At 36.5% G+C, this 20,739-nt stretch overlaps 1 protein-coding gene across 1 annotated transcript in view; it reads left to right on the forward strand.

The window, feature by feature from the left end:
- Positions 1–20,739, forward strand: part of spred2a (sprouty related EVH1 domain containing 2a) — a 33,592-nt gene that overhangs the window by 11,012 nt on the left and 1,841 nt on the right. The window contains exons 2-5 of the mRNA XM_056456521.1: positions 6,904–7,087; positions 10,379–10,547; positions 10,636–10,700; positions 18,873–19,022. Coding sequence (XP_056312496.1) covers positions 6,904–7,087; positions 10,379–10,547; positions 10,636–10,700; positions 18,873–19,022 — 568 coding nt within the window. The remainder of the gene's footprint in view (positions 1–6,903; positions 7,088–10,378; positions 10,548–10,635; positions 10,701–18,872; positions 19,023–20,739) is intronic.

The raw sequence follows: 20,739 nt of genomic DNA on the forward strand, positions 1-20,739 counted from the left end.
GTTAAGGATAGGGATTGATTTCCGAGCCAGCCGCTCGCTGGAAGTGTGAGGGCAGTTGCGATGGGAATTGAGTTTTGGAAAGAAGACCGGAATGAAGCATTTTCCCCTTTGTTTGTTGTTCAGTGTGTGGGAGACAATGGTTGCTATGGCATCTGCATAAGTCATTGCATTGTGTACACTGTGAGTTAGTCACTTTCACGTTTACATATAATCGCTCAGCAGATTCAATCCAAAACATCTTGAACAATTAGTGCGAGATAAGACAACTAAGGAATCGTTACCATTTCAAAATATACCAATTGTTTTACTACACTCTCAGAAATAAAGGTACACAATCTGTCACTGGGACGGTGCTTTTCAAAAGGTACATTTTTGTTCCTAACAGGTCCTTAAAGATACATATTAATACCTAAAAAGTACAAATGTGTACCTCACAGTAACTTACGCGTCCCGTGAATTAAAATAATCTTTTAGATGTTAGTTTCAGTCTGTTAGTTTTAAGGATAACTTTTAGCTGGTGTGCTCCAAGACAGTGACATATAAAATGAATATAAACACGTAAAGCTTGTAGTTTGTCACTTTCCTCTTAATCGATCAACGATCACCTCTCATACTACATTTTCTCATCAAATCTTGACCAATCAAATACTCTCTAGCATCTGACATGTCCATTCAAGATGCTTTTCATTTGATGTGTTCTCTTACTGGCAGAGCTGTGATAAAACGAAACGCGATTGGCTGCTTTTTTTTTAAATGGGAGGAGCTACTCTGTCCCACCCTCTACATTTTTCAGTTGATATTACGTCAAACATCGAATAAAAAAATGCACATTTCAAAGCGCTTCACGGGACCTTTAAATGTACAAAAGTAAATCTTGGAAGGTACAAAAGTGTACCCTAAAGGTACTAATGTCCAACTGTATGGTACAAAAACATGTGACCCCAGTAACAGATTTTGTACCTTAATTTCTGAGTGCAGTTGTTGGTTGTAATGTGAAGTAAATACACACGTTGCTAATGAAGCATTAGCCAACCCTTGTTCAACAACAACACTCATATACTCTGCCATTGTTGTGTGTTTGTTCACGCTTGCCCTTAATTTACACCTCTGTAAACCTTTTTAAATTATTTTTTTTTCATTATGCAAGAAAGAACATTTACAAAAGTATTAATAATAATGATTCCTCACATTTATATAGCACTTTTTCTGGACAGTCAAAGCGCTTTACATATTTTTTGGGGGGGGATCTCCTTATCCACCACCAGTGTGCTTCATCCATCTGGATGACGCGACGGCAGCCATATCACGCCAGACCGCACACCAGCTGATTGGTGGAGAGGAGACAGAATGATAAAGACAATTATGATATGGGAATGGTTAGGAGGCCATGATGGACAGAGGCCAGTGGGCAAATCTGGTCAGGATGCCAGGGTTAAACCCCTACTCTTTTTCGAAGTACATCCTGAGATTTTTAATGACTACAGAGAGTCAGGACAGAGTCCCCATCACTATACTAGGGCGTTAGGAACCACAGAGTCTGCAGGTTGAGCACAGATTCACTAACACCACTTGTGGCACTAACCTAGTTTTCCCATGTGGTCTCCCATCCAGGTACTGAGCGGGCGCAGCCCTGCTTAGCTTCAGTGGGCGACTATGTGAGAGTTGCAGAAAGCTAGCTGCCAGCAAAGAAGGCACAATATGGACAAAGAGAGTCTTATGAATAAATCACAGCAAATTATACAAGTTTAAAAGAAAAATGTTTTAGATGTAATATAATTACTAGAGTAGAGCCGCACGATTCTGGCTAAAATAAGAATCGCGATTTTTTGCCTAAAATAAAGATCACGATTTTCTCACGATTCTGTAGATGTAAAATAAAGGTCAATATGAGTAGGCTATTATTATTGTGATTTCAGAATACAACTATTCATAATTCTGATGTTGAATTATTCTGTTTGAGACATATACTTGCAATCTGTCATTGACAACATTGTTAGACCATTTTTTTCTACTGGTAAAATCAGACGTTTGTCATTATCAGATTCCCTCCTGCATTATATTCAACATTACACAGGCTAGAGTAGTTATACTGACCCTTTTAATCATTTATTTTCATGTACAAAACTGTTCACTATGAAATAAAAAAACATTAAATGCTTGTCCTAATCATAACTCTAAAATGCAATATGATTATTTAAATGATGTGTGTGTGGTTTCATTTTCACTGTGCGGTTCATTCTTCCCGCGCGGCTCCCAAACAATCGCTCAGACAGCGACTCAAACAGAACGTTATTTACAACTTTATTACCTGTTATTCAAAGCCTATGCAAGTCTTCTTCACTAACTTAGGCATCATTCACATGCGCGCACCTGCCTTTTCTGTGGTAACGGCTCACAGCTCACGTCACGTGTGATTTTGCGGCCGCGAATACATCATTACATGCAGACACGAATGACATTTTCGGGTGAATTATACCTTATAAATACAGTATGTGACTCTTTCAACACCATTTGGAGGTGTCCACGTTGCTGAGCAATGCATGTAAAACAACTAGTGTAGCCGCCTTTGCTTCTCTCCTGAACTTGAAAATATGATTGGCAGAATGGTAGAAAAGCTGGATTAAGATCATCTAGGACAGGGGTTGGGAACCTTTTTTTTTTTTTTTAGCAAAGAGCCATTTCTGATTTTTTTTAGCAAATTAATTTTTTTAAAGAGCCATTGGGGTGTATCTTATATCCTTTCTTCATTTATTTCCCTGTACAACTCAAAAATAAACAAATGTGAAGCATCACATGTTGAGCAAGTCCATAAATGAAGAAAGGACAGTTTAAGAATTTTTCTCTTTCGCCATCACCACTCATGAATGCTGTTTGAATTTACTTGTATGAGGTGACCATAAAAATATAAGTTGCTTGCCCTTTATTAGTGTCGCGATTCAAGTTAACCCACAGCACAGCTTTTATTGTAAACTGAGTTCTTATTAATTTTGCTGTAAAAATACATTAAAAAGGAATTAAAATAGTATTTTCAACAGGAAATTGATTTTTAGTGACATTTACAGTTTTTTAAGCTTTAAAATGTTATTGAAGAGATACAGGTGGAGAGCCACATATTTTTGGTTAAAGAGCCACATGTGGCTTGCGAGCCATAGGTTACCTACCCCTGGTCGAATCTAGATCGCGATCTTTTTACGATTAATGGTGCAGCTCTATACTAGTCTTTTAAAGAGTTCATAAATATATCACAATTTTTTAAAAATTAAAAAGGTAAGGGGGTTTCTTTAAAAATGTACAGATGTACAGACAATTTATGGATGTATAATTTAGCCAAAAAAAGCAATGAATGAATAATACATTTATAATTAGAGGAATCTAGGTTCAAAGAGTAACCAAACCGTACAGTTTCAGGGGATTAACAAAAAAATAAGAATTTTTAAATAAAATTGGAAAAGTCAACCTAAAACACACACCTCTATAAACACCTACTGCACTTTGACATGCATGACAATGCCCATTTTATCCGTTTTCATATTTCAGTCCCATTGTTGTCATGTAAACAAGTAAGCAAATTGCATTAAAAAAAGTTTCCTATTTTTGGGTGAAATCTAAGTATAAATGGCAGTTTAACAGTGCTCAGCTTTACACATGAGGCTGCTGAAAATTCTGCAATGTAAATTATTTCTTTAATTTTATTATTATTTTGTCAATCTTTTGACATAAGACTTATGTCAAATATGCAGCGGATGCCCTTCCATCCGCAACCCAGTATTGGGAAACACACACACACTCATACACTACGGCCAATTTAGTTTATTCAATTCACCTATAGCCCATGTTTTGGACTGGGGGGGAAACCGGAGCACCCGGAGGTAACCCACGCCAACACTGGGTGAACATGCAAACTCCACACAGAAATGCCAACTGACCCAGCTGGAACTCGAACCAATGACCTTCTTGCTGTGAGGCTACAATGCTAACCACTGAGCCACCGCACCACCAAGATTTATTATTCCTTATTTAATTATATTATTATTTTTCAATATTTTGCCTTATTATGGAGATATTAGGACAATGCCAATTTCAAGTTGACCACTTTTAAAACGATCTTTTAGACGTGAGCTGTGAAGCAAGTCTGTTCTGATGTTTATTTCACCATTACTACGAGGCTAGGATGAGACTGTTATCGGCATTCCCATGCTCTGCAGCAGACAGTATGTAAATGATGTTCTGAGAAATCCTCATCCCAGGTTTTGCATTTGTTAAACCGTCTGTCTTATTTTGCTCGTAAAAATGGGTTCAGCATCCTAACTCTGTCTTTAAACAATCTCATTAGCATAACGAACATCGTCCTCTTTAAGATTTCAACAGAAGCCTTATTTGCAATGCAGAGTTGATGGTTTGTCAGCTCAGATGGATTATGATGACATCATCATCGTCATCATCAAGTCTGTGGCCAATAGGGAGACTTGGGTTAGACACTGGTATATTAGCTCATTGATTTTAAATTGCACTGAACACTATATACACACACACACACACACACACACACACACATACACATACATATATATATATATATATATATATATATATATATATATATTTTATATATGTTTAATTTATATGTATATAGGATGAACCAGTCAAGTGTCTTTTTATAGCAGTAGCATTAATAAACAACTACTGGTCAATTTTGATATTTACAATTCTGAATAGTTATTAAAATAGCCATTTTTATTATTACTGTATGGAAAAGTACACTTTGTACAGATTTCAACTTGTTTTGGCAAGTATTTAATTATTTGACCTGGAGGAAAAACATGCCTTTATGCATTTCATTAGTAAATATGGAGATTCATAATGCTAACGCCAATATGCTGATGGTTTTAATTGTTAAAAAAAAGAGCTTTATAATATCCTAACAAGTACAAAAGTATCTTCATTACCCGTCTAAAGCATCAAAAACTTACTTAGATATAGAGTCAAATCTGTAATGATGGATGATATATTTCACTCCACGTGTATAATTATATCACCAAGCTTTAGGATGACTTTTTTATTTTTATAAATTAAAGTATGATGTACTTACACATTTTAAAATGATAAATGGGATTTTTCTGACAATATTATTGAATGATTGAACGTAATCTGAAAGTTAAACATTATCATGGGATTATTAATTTCTATCATGGTATTATCAATTTTCTTTTTTGTCTAATACTTTATCTATACGCTGTATGTTGGACAGCTTGACCTTTTCACGACAAGGATTCAGATCAGGTTTAAATACAATAACAAATTTAGGTCCCACTTTATATTAAGAGACCTTAACTAATATATGTACTTACAATGAAATTAATCACTTGTTACAATGTACTTATTGTGTAAATACACAAATTACATTGTATACATTTACAAATCCATGTAAATACATCTGAAATTAATTTCAGTAATAACATTTGTAATTACACTGTTGACCATCCCTTACACCTTAACCCACCCTTAAACCTAACCACACCACTAAATCTGCCCCTACCACTACCCGTATCCAACCTCAAGAGCACCAGATGTGTTCTGCAATACATTATGAACACAGTAAGTGGAACACTACCTGACAAAAGTCTTGTTGTCGATCCCAGTTGTAAGAGCAACAAATAATAACTTGACTTCTAGTTGATCATTTGGAAAAGTGGCAGAAGGTCGATTTTTCAGATGAATCATCTGTTGAACTGCATCCCAATAATTACAAATACTGCAGAAGACCTACTGGAACCCGCATGGACCCAATATTCTCACAGATATCAGTCAAGTTTGGTGAAGGAAAAATCAGGGTTTGGGGTTACATTCAGTATGGGGACGTATGAGAGATCTGCAGAATGGATGACAACATCAACAGCCTGAGGTATCGAGACATTTGTGCTGCCCATTACATTACAAACCACAGGAGAGGGCAAATTCTTCAGCAGGATAGCGCTCCGTCTCATATTTTAGCCTCCACATCAAAGTTCCTGAAAGCAAAGAAGGTCAAGGTGCTTCAGGACTGGCCAGACCAGTCACCAGACATGAACATTATTGAGCATGTCTGGGGTAAGATAAAGGAGGCATTAAAGATGAATCCAAACAATCTTGATGAACTCTGGGAATCCTGCAAGAAAGCTTTCTTTGCCATTCCAGATGACTTTATTAATAAGTTATTTGAGTCATTGCAGAGATGTATGGATGCAGTCCTCCAAGCTCATGGGAGTCATACACAATATTAATTATTTTTTCACTGCACAATGACTTTATATTCTATACTGGAGATTATTTCTGTTGAGTGACAAGACTTTTGTCTAGGCAAAGTTAGACCCTACTGTCCTAATAAAATAAAAATCAAGGCATGATCATATTTTGTTTTGGTAAAATAAGCGTAATCTAGAGGCCTTTACCTTTCATATAAGCCACTTCTGATACCAAATGATCAACTAGAAGTCAAGTTATTGTTGTTCCAAAACCTTGGATAAAGACGAGGCTTTTGTCAGGTAGTGTAGTAGTTAAGGCCAACTTATATAAAATGTGACCCATATTTGCAAAAGTGAATTGGTAAAAAATATTTTACGCTTGTAAAAAAAAAAGTTGAGAAATGACTCAAATCTGTACACTTAGAAAGTATAAAATGTATTTATGTCTTGCATGATGATTGCACAACTTGGAACTTGCGGTTGTTAAATTAGAATTTTTATTAAAAAATGCATTTTTATGGAGAACAATAACATGCATGAAAGCAAGATGAACACAAGGGTACTTTTTTTCAGAGAATTTGCCACATGTGTTTTAGAGCAGATTGATTCCTTTAATCATCTTGTGCATTCTTATTTGTCACTGAACCACATGAGAACATCTGTCTGTCTGTCTCTCCTGCAGTGACAGTTACATAGTGCGAGTGAAAGCTGTGGTGATGACAAGGGATGAGTCTAGTGGCGGCTGGCTGGCTCAGGAGGGCGGAGGTCTCAGTCGGGTGGGCGTCTGTAAGGTGGTCCCGGCTGATCTGGAGCTCCTGGGACGGAACGGATTTCTTATTTTTGGAGAGAGACTCAAAGACAAGCAGGTTAGAAAATTGGTGTGCCACCTTAAATGGTTTACCTGAATGGTAAAAAAAGGTAAGTGGTGGCAAACAATTTATTTGGGCTGAATTTAAACAAACAAAAAAATTATTTAGTAATTGTTCAGCTGTTTGTTTGTTTGTTTGTTTGTTTAAATTCAGTCCATATAAATTATTTGCAACCACTTACCTTAAAAAGTTCTAGTAAGTCCAATGCATAATTTTTTTTAAATGCATTGGCGCCATCTTGTTTTGTTTTGTTTTAATTGGGATTTATACGTTAGCTGGAACGTGAATAAATAAGCTTTCCATTGATGTATGGTTTGTATAATATTTGACAGAGATTCAACTTTTTAAATCTCTAATCTGAGGGTTCAAAATTAAAAATCAATTATTGAAAAAACACCTTTATTGTTGTCTTAATGAAGTTCTTAGCAATGCATGTTACTAATCAAAACCTGAGTTTTAATATATTTACAGTAGGAATTTTACTAAATATGTTTTTGGAACCTGACCTTTAATAAATATTCAAATGATTTTTGGTATAATTTAAAATTGATCATTTTGACCCATACAATGCTTTTTTGGCTATTGTTAAACATATTACCCATGCAACTGAAATGGATAGTTTACCCAAAAATGAAAATGTACTGCCTATTTACTCATCTTCAAGTGGTTCCAAATGTTTATACGTTTCATTTACCTGTTGAACATAAACAAAGATATTCTGAAGAAATGTTGAAATCCTGTAACCAACGACTTCCATAGTAGGAAAAACAAATACTATGGAAGTCAATGGTTACAGGTTTCCAACCTCCTTCAAAATAGCTTCTTTTACGTTTAACAGATGAAAAGAAACTAAACTCAATTTTTGCACATTTATGATGCAATTTCTAGGTAAAATGTAAAAATATCAACAACAATTGTTCATTTCCCCACAAATTATGATTAGATAAGCAGATTACTGACAAATACACTATGTTTTCAAGTAGTTCTTTACACAATGCCATATATAGATCTCAAAATACTTCAACAATAAGCAAGATTTGTAAACAAACGTGTTCCACCGCATATCTTTAACCAACTAGACAGCTTTTCTGATGTAATCAGATAGCTCACATGGTAAAGCATTGCACTTGTGACGAAGAGCTCTTGGGTACAAGTCCTGTGAAACAGTGTGGCAAAACTGTGTGCAAAAACGGTGTAAAATGGCATGGGTGCCCCTATAGGTGCAGTTTTATGTCAGATTTGCTTTTGTTACACTTGGTTGGGTTTATATTATGGTTTTGCATAGGTGATGCTTACTAAATACAACACCTTCTTCAGGATATTTCATGAAAAAGTGCAGCGGATTATACCAGGAGCAACATATTTCAGTTTTTGCTGATACATAGCCACGACTATATACCTACAAAAAAAACAACAACGAAACAATGCTCTCGTCACTATTTCATAGGAAACGTACCAAAAGCAACATATTTAAAAAAAAAATCTCTTTTCAACATTTCATGAGAAAAATGCAAAGAAACATATTTTAGTTTTTACAGAAATATAGCCACATTTACATACCGACAAAAAAAACCCACAACGCCCTCTTGTGGATGTTTCAAAAGAAAAGTGCAATGGAACGTATCGGAAGCAGCGTACTTTAGTATTTGCGGATATGTAGCCAAAATTACAGACTTGCAAAGAAACTCAAAAAAATCCCTTTGTCGACTTTTCATTAATGAAAATATAATGAAATGTACCAAAAGCAATGTATTTCAGTTTTTACAGAAACGTAGTTGGAATCACATACTGTCAAAAACACAAGGCCCACTTGTGGATGTTTCAAAAGATAAGTGCAATGAAACATACCAGAAGCAATGTATTTTAGTATTTCCAGATTTGTAGCCAAGATTACATAACTACAAAAACCCACCGAAAAACCCAATGCCCTCTTGTCGACATTCATTCATTCATTTTCTTTTCGGCTTAGTCCCTTTATTATTCTGAGGTTGCCACAGCGGAATGAACCGCCAACTTATTCAACATATGTTTTACGCAGCGGACGCCCTTCCAGCTGCAACCCATCACTGGGAAACACCCATACACTACCATTCACACACATGCAATATGGACAATTTAGCTTACGTAATTCTCCTATAGCACGTGTCTTTGGACTTGTGGGGGAAACCGGAGCACCCGGAGGAAACCCAGGCGAACATGGAAAGAACATGCAAACTCCACACAGAAACATCAACTGACCCAGCCGAGGCTCGAACCAGCAACCTTCTTGCTGTGAAGTGAAATTGCTACCCACTGCGACACCATGCTGCCCCTATCGACATTTCATTTATAAAGATGCAATGAAACGTACAGGGAAACAATGTATTTCAGTTTTTACAGAAACTTATCCGTGATCACACACCAAAAACAACAACAACAACAACGCTCTCTTGTGGATGTTTCAAAAGAAAAGTGCAATGAAACATATTGGAAGCAATGTATTTCAGTATTTGCGGATTCATAGCCAAAATTTCAAAACTACAACCCCCCCGAAAAACCCAATGCCCTCTTGTCAACATTTCATTAATAAAAATGCAATGAAATGTAATGGAAGCAATGCATATCAGTTTTTATAGAAACATAGCTGTAATCACATACTGACAAAAACAGCAACGCCCTCTTGTGGATGTTTCAAAAGAAAAGTGCAATGAAACGTACTGGAAGCAATGTATTTCAGTATTTGCGGATTCATAGCCAAAATTACAAAAAACGACACCCCCCCCCCCCCCCCCCCAAAAAAAAAAAACCAATCCCCTCTCGTCAACATTTCATTAATATGAAATATGAATATGATAAATAATATTAATATGAATGGAAGCAATGCATATCAGTTTTTATAGAAACATAGCTGTAATCACACTGACAAAAACAGCAACGCCCTCTTGTGGATGTTTCAAAAGAATTTTGCAACCAAACCGTACCGAAAGCAACATTTTTGCAGATATATAGCAAAATTACATAACTACAAAAAAACCAACCTAACAAAAGAAACCAATTCCCTCTTGTCGGCATTTCATTCATGAAAAAGCAATGAAACGTACCAGAAGCAAGCATTTACATTTTTACAGAAACATAGCCGTAATCAGACAAAGACAAAAATGGTTCAACAGAAAAGTGCATTAAAACATAAAGGAAGGAAAGCATTTCAGGATCTACAATAACAGAGCCAGAATCACGTATTAAGGATGAGCCTGTGTTGAAAAACATGAAGCATCAATCCTGATAACGTTGCCTGTGCGTGTTATGCAGATGATCCTGCAGTGCTTTCTGAAGAAGGATCTGGTCTACACTAAAGCCACGCCCACTTTCCATCACTGGCGAGTGGACAACAGGAAGTGCGGTCTGTCGTTCCAGAGTCCCGCTGACGCCCGAGCGTTTGATCGCGGCGTGAGGAAGGCAATCGAGGACCTCACTGAGGGTGAGGAAACCAGAAGGATGCTGTGTTTAAGGTTTAATTTGACATGTTTTGACTAAGGCTGTAACGTGTTTCTGTTTTGACATTGCAGGCTCCACTACTTCTTCCTCTACCCTGCAGAACGAAGCCGAACTGGGTGATGATGATGTTTTCACGGTGAGTTGCTGATAAATGGTTTTTTTACCCAGGTAGAAATCTGATAAATGGTGGTATATGCAAATTATGAGTATGAAAAACAAGCTCATAAAATTATGTTTGGTGTTTAAACTTAGTTTGTTCACATTATCATAATAGAATTGTAAAGGACTTTTAATTTGCCAGTAACCTGGGTTAATCTCTTCCGGTGAACTGTATGCCATTGCAAAAATCGGTGCGTTTAAGGTCTGTTTTCTTTAAAAATCAGCGATCTCCACTGGCTGAGTGATCTCAGATATAAAGTGGGTCTCAGATTATACAAGAAGCACTGCATTAAATTACATTTCCCCTGCCATGTCTTTAAAATATGAACATTTATTTTACCCCAGTATATTCAATGGAGCTTCTGTGCTAGCCTGCCGATTCTGACGGGTGCATCCGAGTAAACGACTTTTTGTCTCGTTTTACGCTTGAGCAACTAAATGAATGCCAAAGTCTATATAACTGATTGTATTTTAATCACATTACAACATTGATTCTGCAAAAGGAACAGTATAAAATGGAAAAAAGTCACATTAACCTTTCACCGGAAGTTTATCAGTATGGGAAGAAACACTAGCTCTGCATATACCCTATTCAGCGCATACACAACTTTGACTATCCATAATGATAAAAAACAAGATGTTCTCACACAAATTGTTTCAATATGATAACAAATATAGTTTCTGCACATTTAAATCATGAATGAAACAAATCAAGGTGATTCCTTTAAACATTTTGAATTCATTCATAAATATCCTAACCGTATCAAAACATTTCAATCTTACACTATATGACAAAAGTCTTGTCATCGATCTCAGGTGTAAGAGCAACAAATAGCAGAAGGTCGATTTTTCTGATGAATCATCTGTTGAACTGCATCCCAATCATCACAAATGCTGCAGAACACCTATTAGAACCCACATGGACCCAAGATTCATTAAAAACCACAGGAGAGGGCAAATTCTTCAGCAGGATAGCGCTCCTTCTCATACTTCAGCCTCCACATCAAAGTTCCTGAAAGCAAAGAAGGTTAAGGTGCTCCAGGATTGGCCAGCTCAGTCACCAGACATGAACATTATTGAGCATGTTTTGGGTAAGATGAAGGAGCCATTAAAGATGAATCCAAAGAATCTTGATGAACTCTGGAAGTCTTGCAAGATCGTTTTCTTTGTCATTCCAGATGACTTTATTAATAGGTGATTTGAGTCATTGCAGAGATGTATGGATGCAGTCCTCCAAGCTCATGATGGAGTCAGACACAATATTCATTCTGTTTCCACTGCACCATGACTTTATATTCCATGATTACCGCTACATTCATTCTTCCATGGCGGGGGCGCCACACCAAAATTCATCCCGCCACAGCTACATTACAGCTTCTCATTCAAAACATTCAGTAGTTTTTTTAAATAGCGGGTTATAATCGCACCAAAACGTATTAAAAGGTAAGTGAATTATAACCGCGCAAACTTTTTCTGTAATCGTAGTAGTGCTGTGCGTTCTTTGTTTAACCCTTTAAGGTAACTGACTGACTGACAGGTGTGTGATGCGTGAGGCCAGCAAACACGGCGTAGCTTTCAGTAACGACAAACACAGTTTCCATAATTATGTTGTATTTATAGTTAAAGGTCTATGGCTCTGCATACAATGACTTTATCTTGCTGGAGTTTATAGCCATTTCACTTTACTTCAGGATGCATTAATGCTGCTCTGTAGGTCTGTTGGAGACATTCATAAATATTTCTAGCAAATCTAATAAATGTAGGAGACATACTCGTTACATAAATGCGCTAAATCACACTTCAGCTGCGTTTATTTGAGAGCGCACAAGTTTTGTGCAAGAACAGAGGAAATCGGCGCTCGAACAGAGATTCACATGCTCGTATTACATAAATGCGCTCACAACATTTGTCAATTAAATAACGCCATAGGTAGTTGGTAGATCTGTGTAAAATGCCCAACAGAGTCTGCCGCCACAGCTGGAACAAAATCCTAGAGGAAACACTGTATTCTATACTGTACATTATTTCTGTTAAGTGACAAGACTTTTGTCTAAGCAAAGCCAAACCTTACTGTCCTAATTAAAGAATTAAAAATCAAGGCATGATTATATTTTATTTAGGTAAAATAAGCATAATCTAGAGGCCTTTGCCTTTCATTAAAGCCTCTTCTGATACCAAATGATCAACTAGAAGTCAAGTTATTAAACAAGACTTTTGTCAGGTAGTGCACATAATGCTGAACCAGCAAAACTCGTGATTATATCCTGAATATAATAGATCAACAGTGTGCTATTATTATCATTTCTTTGTCTGTTCATTTATCTAACCAGCTTCTCAGAATAGATGTTATTAATGGGTCAGTTGCCATCATTTTTTTTCTGATGGCTGATTTTGTAATGTGTGTGTGTGTGCTGTACTCAGGAAGTGACCTTTGCTCCCTTTCATCCTCCTATTGCTCCTATTTCAACAAAACAATGCCACACCACAGACTCCAGATACAAGAGTCTGTCTAACACACACACAGATTCAGAAAGTCAAGGTTATATTCAGAGTTAAGAATCATGAATGTGTTTCTTTCAGTTCGACTTCAGGCTTTAGGTGTTTGTCACAGCCGCGCAGCAGTTCTGTTCCGCTAATCGCTAACTTTAGAAGTTTATGACTCACAGCTATTCATACAAGCCCAGCCAGACACTGATTATTACTAATCAAAGTAGTCAGTCGCTCCTAAGTTTAGAAAAAGAGAAAGAGAGACAGAGAGAGAGACTGGATGTGTGTGGTAGGTTGAGAATGGACAGCAGCTGCTGGATGTCTAATTCCCTTTGCTGAGGTAAAGTCTAAAGTGATAATTAGCACAGCCACAAATACATTTCCATCCAGACATTACATACACAACTCTGTATGTATTTAGTGTGTGTTGCTGATGCACGCTCAACATTTTATGGATCTATCCATCTGTTTATCCGTCTAGCCATCTACGCTGGTTAAGTGTGTGTTACCCAAAGAGGTAGCATAAACTACCTGACAAAAGTCTTGTCGCCTATCCAAGTTTTAGGAACAACAAATAATAACTTGACTTCTAGTTGATCATTTGGTATCAGAAGTGGCTTATATGAAAGGCAAAGGCCTCTAGATTATACAAATTTTTACCTAAATAAAATTAATAAAAGTCATCTGGAATGGCAAAGAAAGCGTTCTTGCAGGACTCCCAGAGTTCATCAAGATTCTTTGGATTCATCTTCAATGCGTCCTCCATCTTACCCCAGACATGCTCAATAATGTTCATGTCTGGTGACTGGTCTGGCCAGTCCTGAAGCACCTTGACCTTTATTGCTTTCAGGAACTTTGATGTGGAGGCTGAAGTATGAGAAGGAGCGCTATCCTGCTGAAGAATTTGCCCTCTCCTGTGGTTTGTAATGTAATGGGCAGCACAAATGTCTTGATACAGTACCTCAGGCTGTTGATGTTCCCATCCACTCTGCAGATCTCTCGCACGTCCCCATACTGAATGTAACACCAAACCATGATTTTCCTTCACCAAACTTGACTGATTTCTCTGATAATCTTGGGTCCATGCGGGTTCCAGTAGGTCTTCTGCAGTATTTATGTGATGATTGGGATGCAGTTCAACAGATATTTCATCTGAAAAAAATCTACCTTCTGCCACTTTTCCAAATGATCAACTAGAAGTCAAGTTATTATTTGATGCTCTAACTGGGATCAACGACAAAACTTTTGTCAGGAAGTGTAGTAACTGCTAAATTATTGATTATTTATTATAAAGTATGAATTAGATTGTGTATCTGTATAATGTATAACTCTGTATAATTAACATGCATTTTATTTACGAAAAACAATTGTAAAAATGTAAAATAAATTATAATAAACTTTATGTAAATCATATGATTTATATTTAACCAAACCATGTATGTGTTTTTAGGATGTTTGTAAATGTAATATATAAATCCCATACACACTCAATACATGTTCACAGAAGTTTAAAATGTATTTTTACTATTGCTACTGTAAACTATGCATTACTATGACTGTAGATGTACTTTTATGTTAAAATGTAATTAAAATTCTCGTTGTCTGTTTTTTTTTTGTTAGAATATCGGTAACACTTTATAATAACTACACACTATGAATCATTTATTAAGCATTAGCTTCTAGTGAATTCATTATTTGTTAAGCATTAACTCTACATTAATAAGCATTAGTATTCAGTTTATAACTGCAGCTACAAATGCTGTATTCTTGACTTACAACCACATTTATAATGTGCTTAATAATTGTACTTTCATACTTTGTTAATGATTTATTTTTCATTACTAAATTAAGTATAGCATTATTTACTTATCATTTGTACTTAAGGAGTAATTGGTGATTGTTAAAATTATTCAGAATGAGTTAGTAAATGATTAATAAACTCTTGAAATTAACATTTATAATTTTTATTATTCAGGCATATAGTAAGGGTCACTATGTATATTAATAAATGCTTTATTAACTCAACTTCATGCTGTTTTGTGACCTAATCTATTGTGAGGACTATTTATGCTTTATAAATCCCTTATAAATGACAAATAAAGGCTTGGTATCAAATGAACAATAATCTTTGCATTTCTATCTAAAAAAGTGAAATTACTGTAAAGTTTAAACATTGCTGAATAACAGGAGTGTCAAAATACAACAATCTAATAATTTAACAACATAAGATGCCATGTTTAAACTGTACAGTAATTTTAGATAAGGTTGAAAAGATTTATTTTTCATTTGAAGTACAATTTCAATTGTGCATCTTCAAACGAATAGGAATGAATAATGTCGTTTATTTTCTTTTTTCCTGTTTAGAATTTTAATGAGCCTTTAATTGTCATTTATAAGGGATTTATAAAGCATAAATAGCCTCACTTTACAAAACTGGATGAAGTTGACTTAATAAAGTATTTATTAGCACACAAATTAACTTGAGTATATGCCTGAATAATAAGAATTCTAAATGTTCATTTAAATAATTCATTAATCATTTACTAACCCATTCTGAATGATCTTAAAAACCACCAACTATGCTTAAATAACTGGTTAGTAAATAAAGCAATACTTAATTTAGTAATGAAAAAAAATCATTAACAAAGTATGAAAGTACAAGTATTAAGCACATTATAAATATGCTTATAAGTCAAGAATACAGCATTTGTAGCTGCAGTTATAAACTGCTTACTAACGTTTATTAATGCAGAGTTAATGCCTAAACAGATAATGAATTCACTATTTGGTAATGCTTAATAAATGGTTCATAGTGTGTAGTTATTATAAAGTGTTACCAGAATTTCTAATTAAACTTTAAAAAAATCTAAATCACATTTGCTTACATTTTTACAGGGTGTCCGCGGGGTTTTAAAGTATTAAAAGTTAATAAATTAAGAGAAAATTAAGGCTCTTAAAAGGTATTAAAAATCTTAATCACATTTTTACGAGGTCTTAAATTTTGTTCAAGTGTTGTCCAAAGTGTTTGACTCCAAAAAATTATAAATATATTTAATTTCCTCCTAATATTAACAATGGCATGCTCGATCCATGCGATTGGTTTGGGTCGGGCCGCATCTGGCCAAGCTCCTCCATCTGGGTGATGTCATGTAATTTGTGACAAACGTTAAAAGGTGATGTGACGCTCTCCACAAGTAGGGAAACCATAGAGCAAAACAGACGGCAAAGTAGGAAAATGTAAGTTAGCGTACTCCTGGTTGGAGAAAGACGAGTTTAAACAGTGACTGAAGCCTGTCGCTGAAAACAACCGCGTAATTTATTCTTTCAAGCTTTGTTTCTTCCGAGCTTGTCTGAGTTCTGTTGCACGGTTGTGCTCCATTGATTTATATAACTACAACTGATCATTAACAACTGTTTATTAAGTTAAAGGTTTGATACTGACTAGAACTTGGTGGCGATGAGCTCTTAAAATATTCTGAGAAGGTTTTTTAAAAGTCTTAAAAAGGTATTGAAATGATCTTTAGGATTCCTGCATATACCCTGTTTCTTCTTATAATGTCAGTCTATCTATTTATCTATACTGCAGTGTTTATGCTACATTATATTGTGTAGTAGTTAATGTTTATTACAATATTTTAGTGTCACATGCTAGCCTGATGCTGCAGCTGCCAGATCTGTGCTGTAAAGTGAACAAAAGTGTTTTACAGTGCAGTCTAGATTTCAGCCTTTGCAGAAGAAAGGAGCCAGATGACTGGAGAGAGGCGAGCTGTGTTTGCAATCATCTCTCCACACACACACACACACACACACATAGGGTCTAGAGTTATTGATGGCCCTGTGGCTCTCCGTCAACTCTTAAAGCAGATGCTCACACTCACACACACACATAACACACTCTCACACACACACACACACACACTGCTGGCTCTAAGCTCCGGCTCCAGGAAGAGCCACAGGAAGGAGACAGTGTGGATTTCAGAGGTTGAAGGTCAGAGATAATAGTGCTGATGATAGTACTCAAGCACTTCATTTACACAAACCTCACACAGCCAGACTCTGGGGTCAAAGGTCAAGCTGAATGACCCATGCAGTGTTGCTGTGGAACATCTCAAATGCTTCTGTTCAGATCCGTTTCGGTTTATCAGCTCAGTTTATACACTCAGACACACGTCTCTGGCGCGGTGTTTATTTCCCCCTGGAGCCCAGTTATAATTAAGGCGGGACACTGCAGGTGAACAGGGTGAAAAAAACTAACCAATAGTTATTAGCATACTTCTCCAGTTGATTGATTGCATTAGTAAATGCAGGTTATAGGATGCTGTTTTAATATGGTGGGAGGCACGGTGGACTCACAGCAAGAAGGTCGCTGGTTCTAGTCCCAGCTGGGCCAGTTGGCATTGCTGTGTGAAGTTTGCATGTTCTCCCCATGTTGGCGTGGGTTTCCTCCGGGTGCTTCGGTTTCCCCCACAGTCCAAAGACATGCGCTATAGGTGAATTGAATAAATTGAATTGACCGTAGTGTGTATGTGTGTGAATGAGTGTTTATTGGTGTTTCCCAGTACTGAGTTGCAGCTGGAAGGGCATCCGCTGTGTAAAACATATGCTGGATAAGTTGGCGGTTCATTCCACTGTGGCAACACCTGATGAATAAAGGGACTAAGCTGAAGGAAAATGAATGAATGTTTTAATATGGAAATGAGGCATTTATATGCATTAATTTGCATACATTTCTAGCACAAAAATCTGAGCATTGAATGAAGTCAAGTTAAAATGTATTTATTTTTTATTCAATGTATCACATTTAAAGATTTTTACAGAGGGGAGTTTAGAAATAAAATGTTTATCCTTTACATTTAATTTAAGGCTGGGCGATTTGGCCTGAAATCAAAATCTCGATTAATTGAACATTTTAACTTAATTACGATTAATGAACGATTGAATTATTTTTTGCCCTCTCCGCGCCACCCACACTCGTCAACGCTACCATGTCGACCAATCAGAGAGCGTCGTCGCAACATGTGGTTACTTTTTTTGAGAGGTCAGCGTTCCTGGATCAGCATCTATGTTGATCCTGGAACAACATTTCAATCAACCAATCAGAATTAAGGGATACGTTTACAGTTTATGCTAAGCTTAGGCTTACATTTAGGGTTATGAAACTGAACTACACTGTTCAGATTTACTATAATTATGTGAATCTGCTTTGACACAATCTACATTGTAAAGCGCTATACAAATAAAGGTGAATTGAATTATGTTCTTCTACATGGTTGTTTTACAACTATTATTCCCCTCTGATTTTGGGAATACTTTACAGTTATGGTTGGGTTTAGGGGTAGGGATTAGGTATGTATTACATTTTCCAACAACAATATAGATGTTAATCCAGGATCGCATCATACTTGGCGAAAATCATACTCACCTCTAAATTGACAGGAGGATGAATAAACAGTGTGTGTGCCATCATTGTCCTGCCTTAATCTCATATCATGGTCATGCTATAAATCCTAATGTAGTTATTTTTGCTGGAAATACACTGAAAAATTCAACTGTGGTTGAAGGATGGGGAGTTTGGTTTGTGCCAAGTCAGTATGATCTTGCCAACATGCTCATATGTGGAAAGAGTGTTTATTCCTGCTCTGTTTGCCTGTGTGTCCATCAGAACGCCACAGACAGCTCATCTAACTCTTCCCAAAAGAGAGAGACGTCCATGCAGACGCTCGCACCTATCAGCTTCTCTGAGCCACACCACTGCATTCTGGGACATCTCTACGACCAGCACAGGCACTCCGACCGATACTACCTGGAGCAGGTGAGTCTCTATGAATCACCTGTGCATTAGCTGCAGCGTACAGAGTTCTGACTGGCAGTTTATCTTGTAGACACTAGGGACAGAATGCTGCTAATAATTGTGACCAGGGCTTGACAATAACTTTTTTTGATCACCAGCCACTGTGGCTAGCAGATTTACAACATTACTAGCCACTCAGCATTATTACTAGCCACAATTTTGTTGTTGGGAAAATATATTTTGTGTAAATTTGACATGCTAAAATTTCTTGATTTAAATTGTGTTATGTCCACATGCCTCCTCATTCATTTCATTTTTTTGTGTGTGTTGTGGTTTTATAGTGTCGCATTGCTATTAGTTTTTATTTTACAAGAGTTTTCAGGGCTCAAAATTAAGGATTTACCGAATTTATCTCTGACCACAACCAAAATAATAAATATACATTTTTTTGGTGTCAAAACACCCAAAATATAGCGGTATACACGCACTTTTTGTTCAACAAAACATTTCTTTAAAAAAACAAAATTGATATTTAGAAAATAGGTCTCATATCACCAGTTAACTACACGTAAATGAGGAGGTTGTCTCCTATTGAAGCAATGTTATTGTAACAACACTGATAATTAAACCATATTAACAAAAATAACTGTAAGCAAAAGAAAGCAGGTGATAATGAAAGGATGATCACGTGCACACGGTTAACGCTAGGCCCATTAATAAACTGTTCAAATAATGTTTAAAGTAAAAGCAACTGCTGCTGCTTACAAAAGGGTTTATTTTTTTTTAATCTGGAGCTCTTGAAACATAGACTTTAAAAAATATGGACGTAGTATCCGTGACGTCACCCATTAGGTTTCTGAAGAGCTCAAATGAAGCTACAAGTAGGCGCGGCCAACCGTCACCATTTTGTTAGCGTGTCATCGCACCCACGGCGGGATACCAAACAAGGGCAAAGAGGCGGAGAGTGAGCGGAGCTACAGACTCCTGCTGGCATTTTGTTTGGACCTGGCTAAGGCAGACTTTACTTTGTGAGAAACGCTTGATACTCTATTATCTGCGACTCGTTTGTGTTCTGACCACATATGCTTGCTTGTACACTATATCAATAAAGTGTTTAGACTTTTAAAAACACTGTTGTGCCACAAAGCATTGTTCTTATGACGTTTTTCAACAAGAGGAACACGCGAAATATGTCCAAACACTTCAACTATAGTCTGTGTTAGTAAATGCAAGACTATTGATGAAATCTAGGCATTACACTGTATGACAACGCTTCAGATGACTGTTCTAGAGCCTACAGCTAATCAATCGGTCAGATTCTGGAGGGCATTACAGCTCTAAAGAACATTATAAATGATTAATGATCTTAAATAAAACAAATACATTGATAGAGATGGTATATAAAGGATATAATTTCACTCATCAGGGAAACGGAGGCCACGTGAATGGTTTGTGAGCACAATTAAATGCACACAGCATGCCATATCATCTGATAATTGTAGGAAATAATCCCAAAAGGCAATTGACTGTGTAAAGAAACATTAACCAACACAAAAATGCGATGAATATGCCGAGTTCATCGGCTAATTAGCCGTAATTAGCTGAGGTGATCAGACAGCGAGCAGCAAGACCTAGCTGTCACTCAAGTGGCCACGCCCTTAATTATGCAGACTTAATTTAACTTAATAAAACGAAACGGATGAGTTATAAAAAAATTCACCCCCCTCACAGTTGTCAT

Source organism: Danio aesculapii, chromosome 1 (genome assembly GCF_903798145.1).
Source record: "Danio aesculapii chromosome 1, fDanAes4.1, whole genome shotgun sequence".
NCBI lineage: Eukaryota > Metazoa > Chordata > Actinopteri > Cypriniformes > Danionidae > Danio > Danio aesculapii.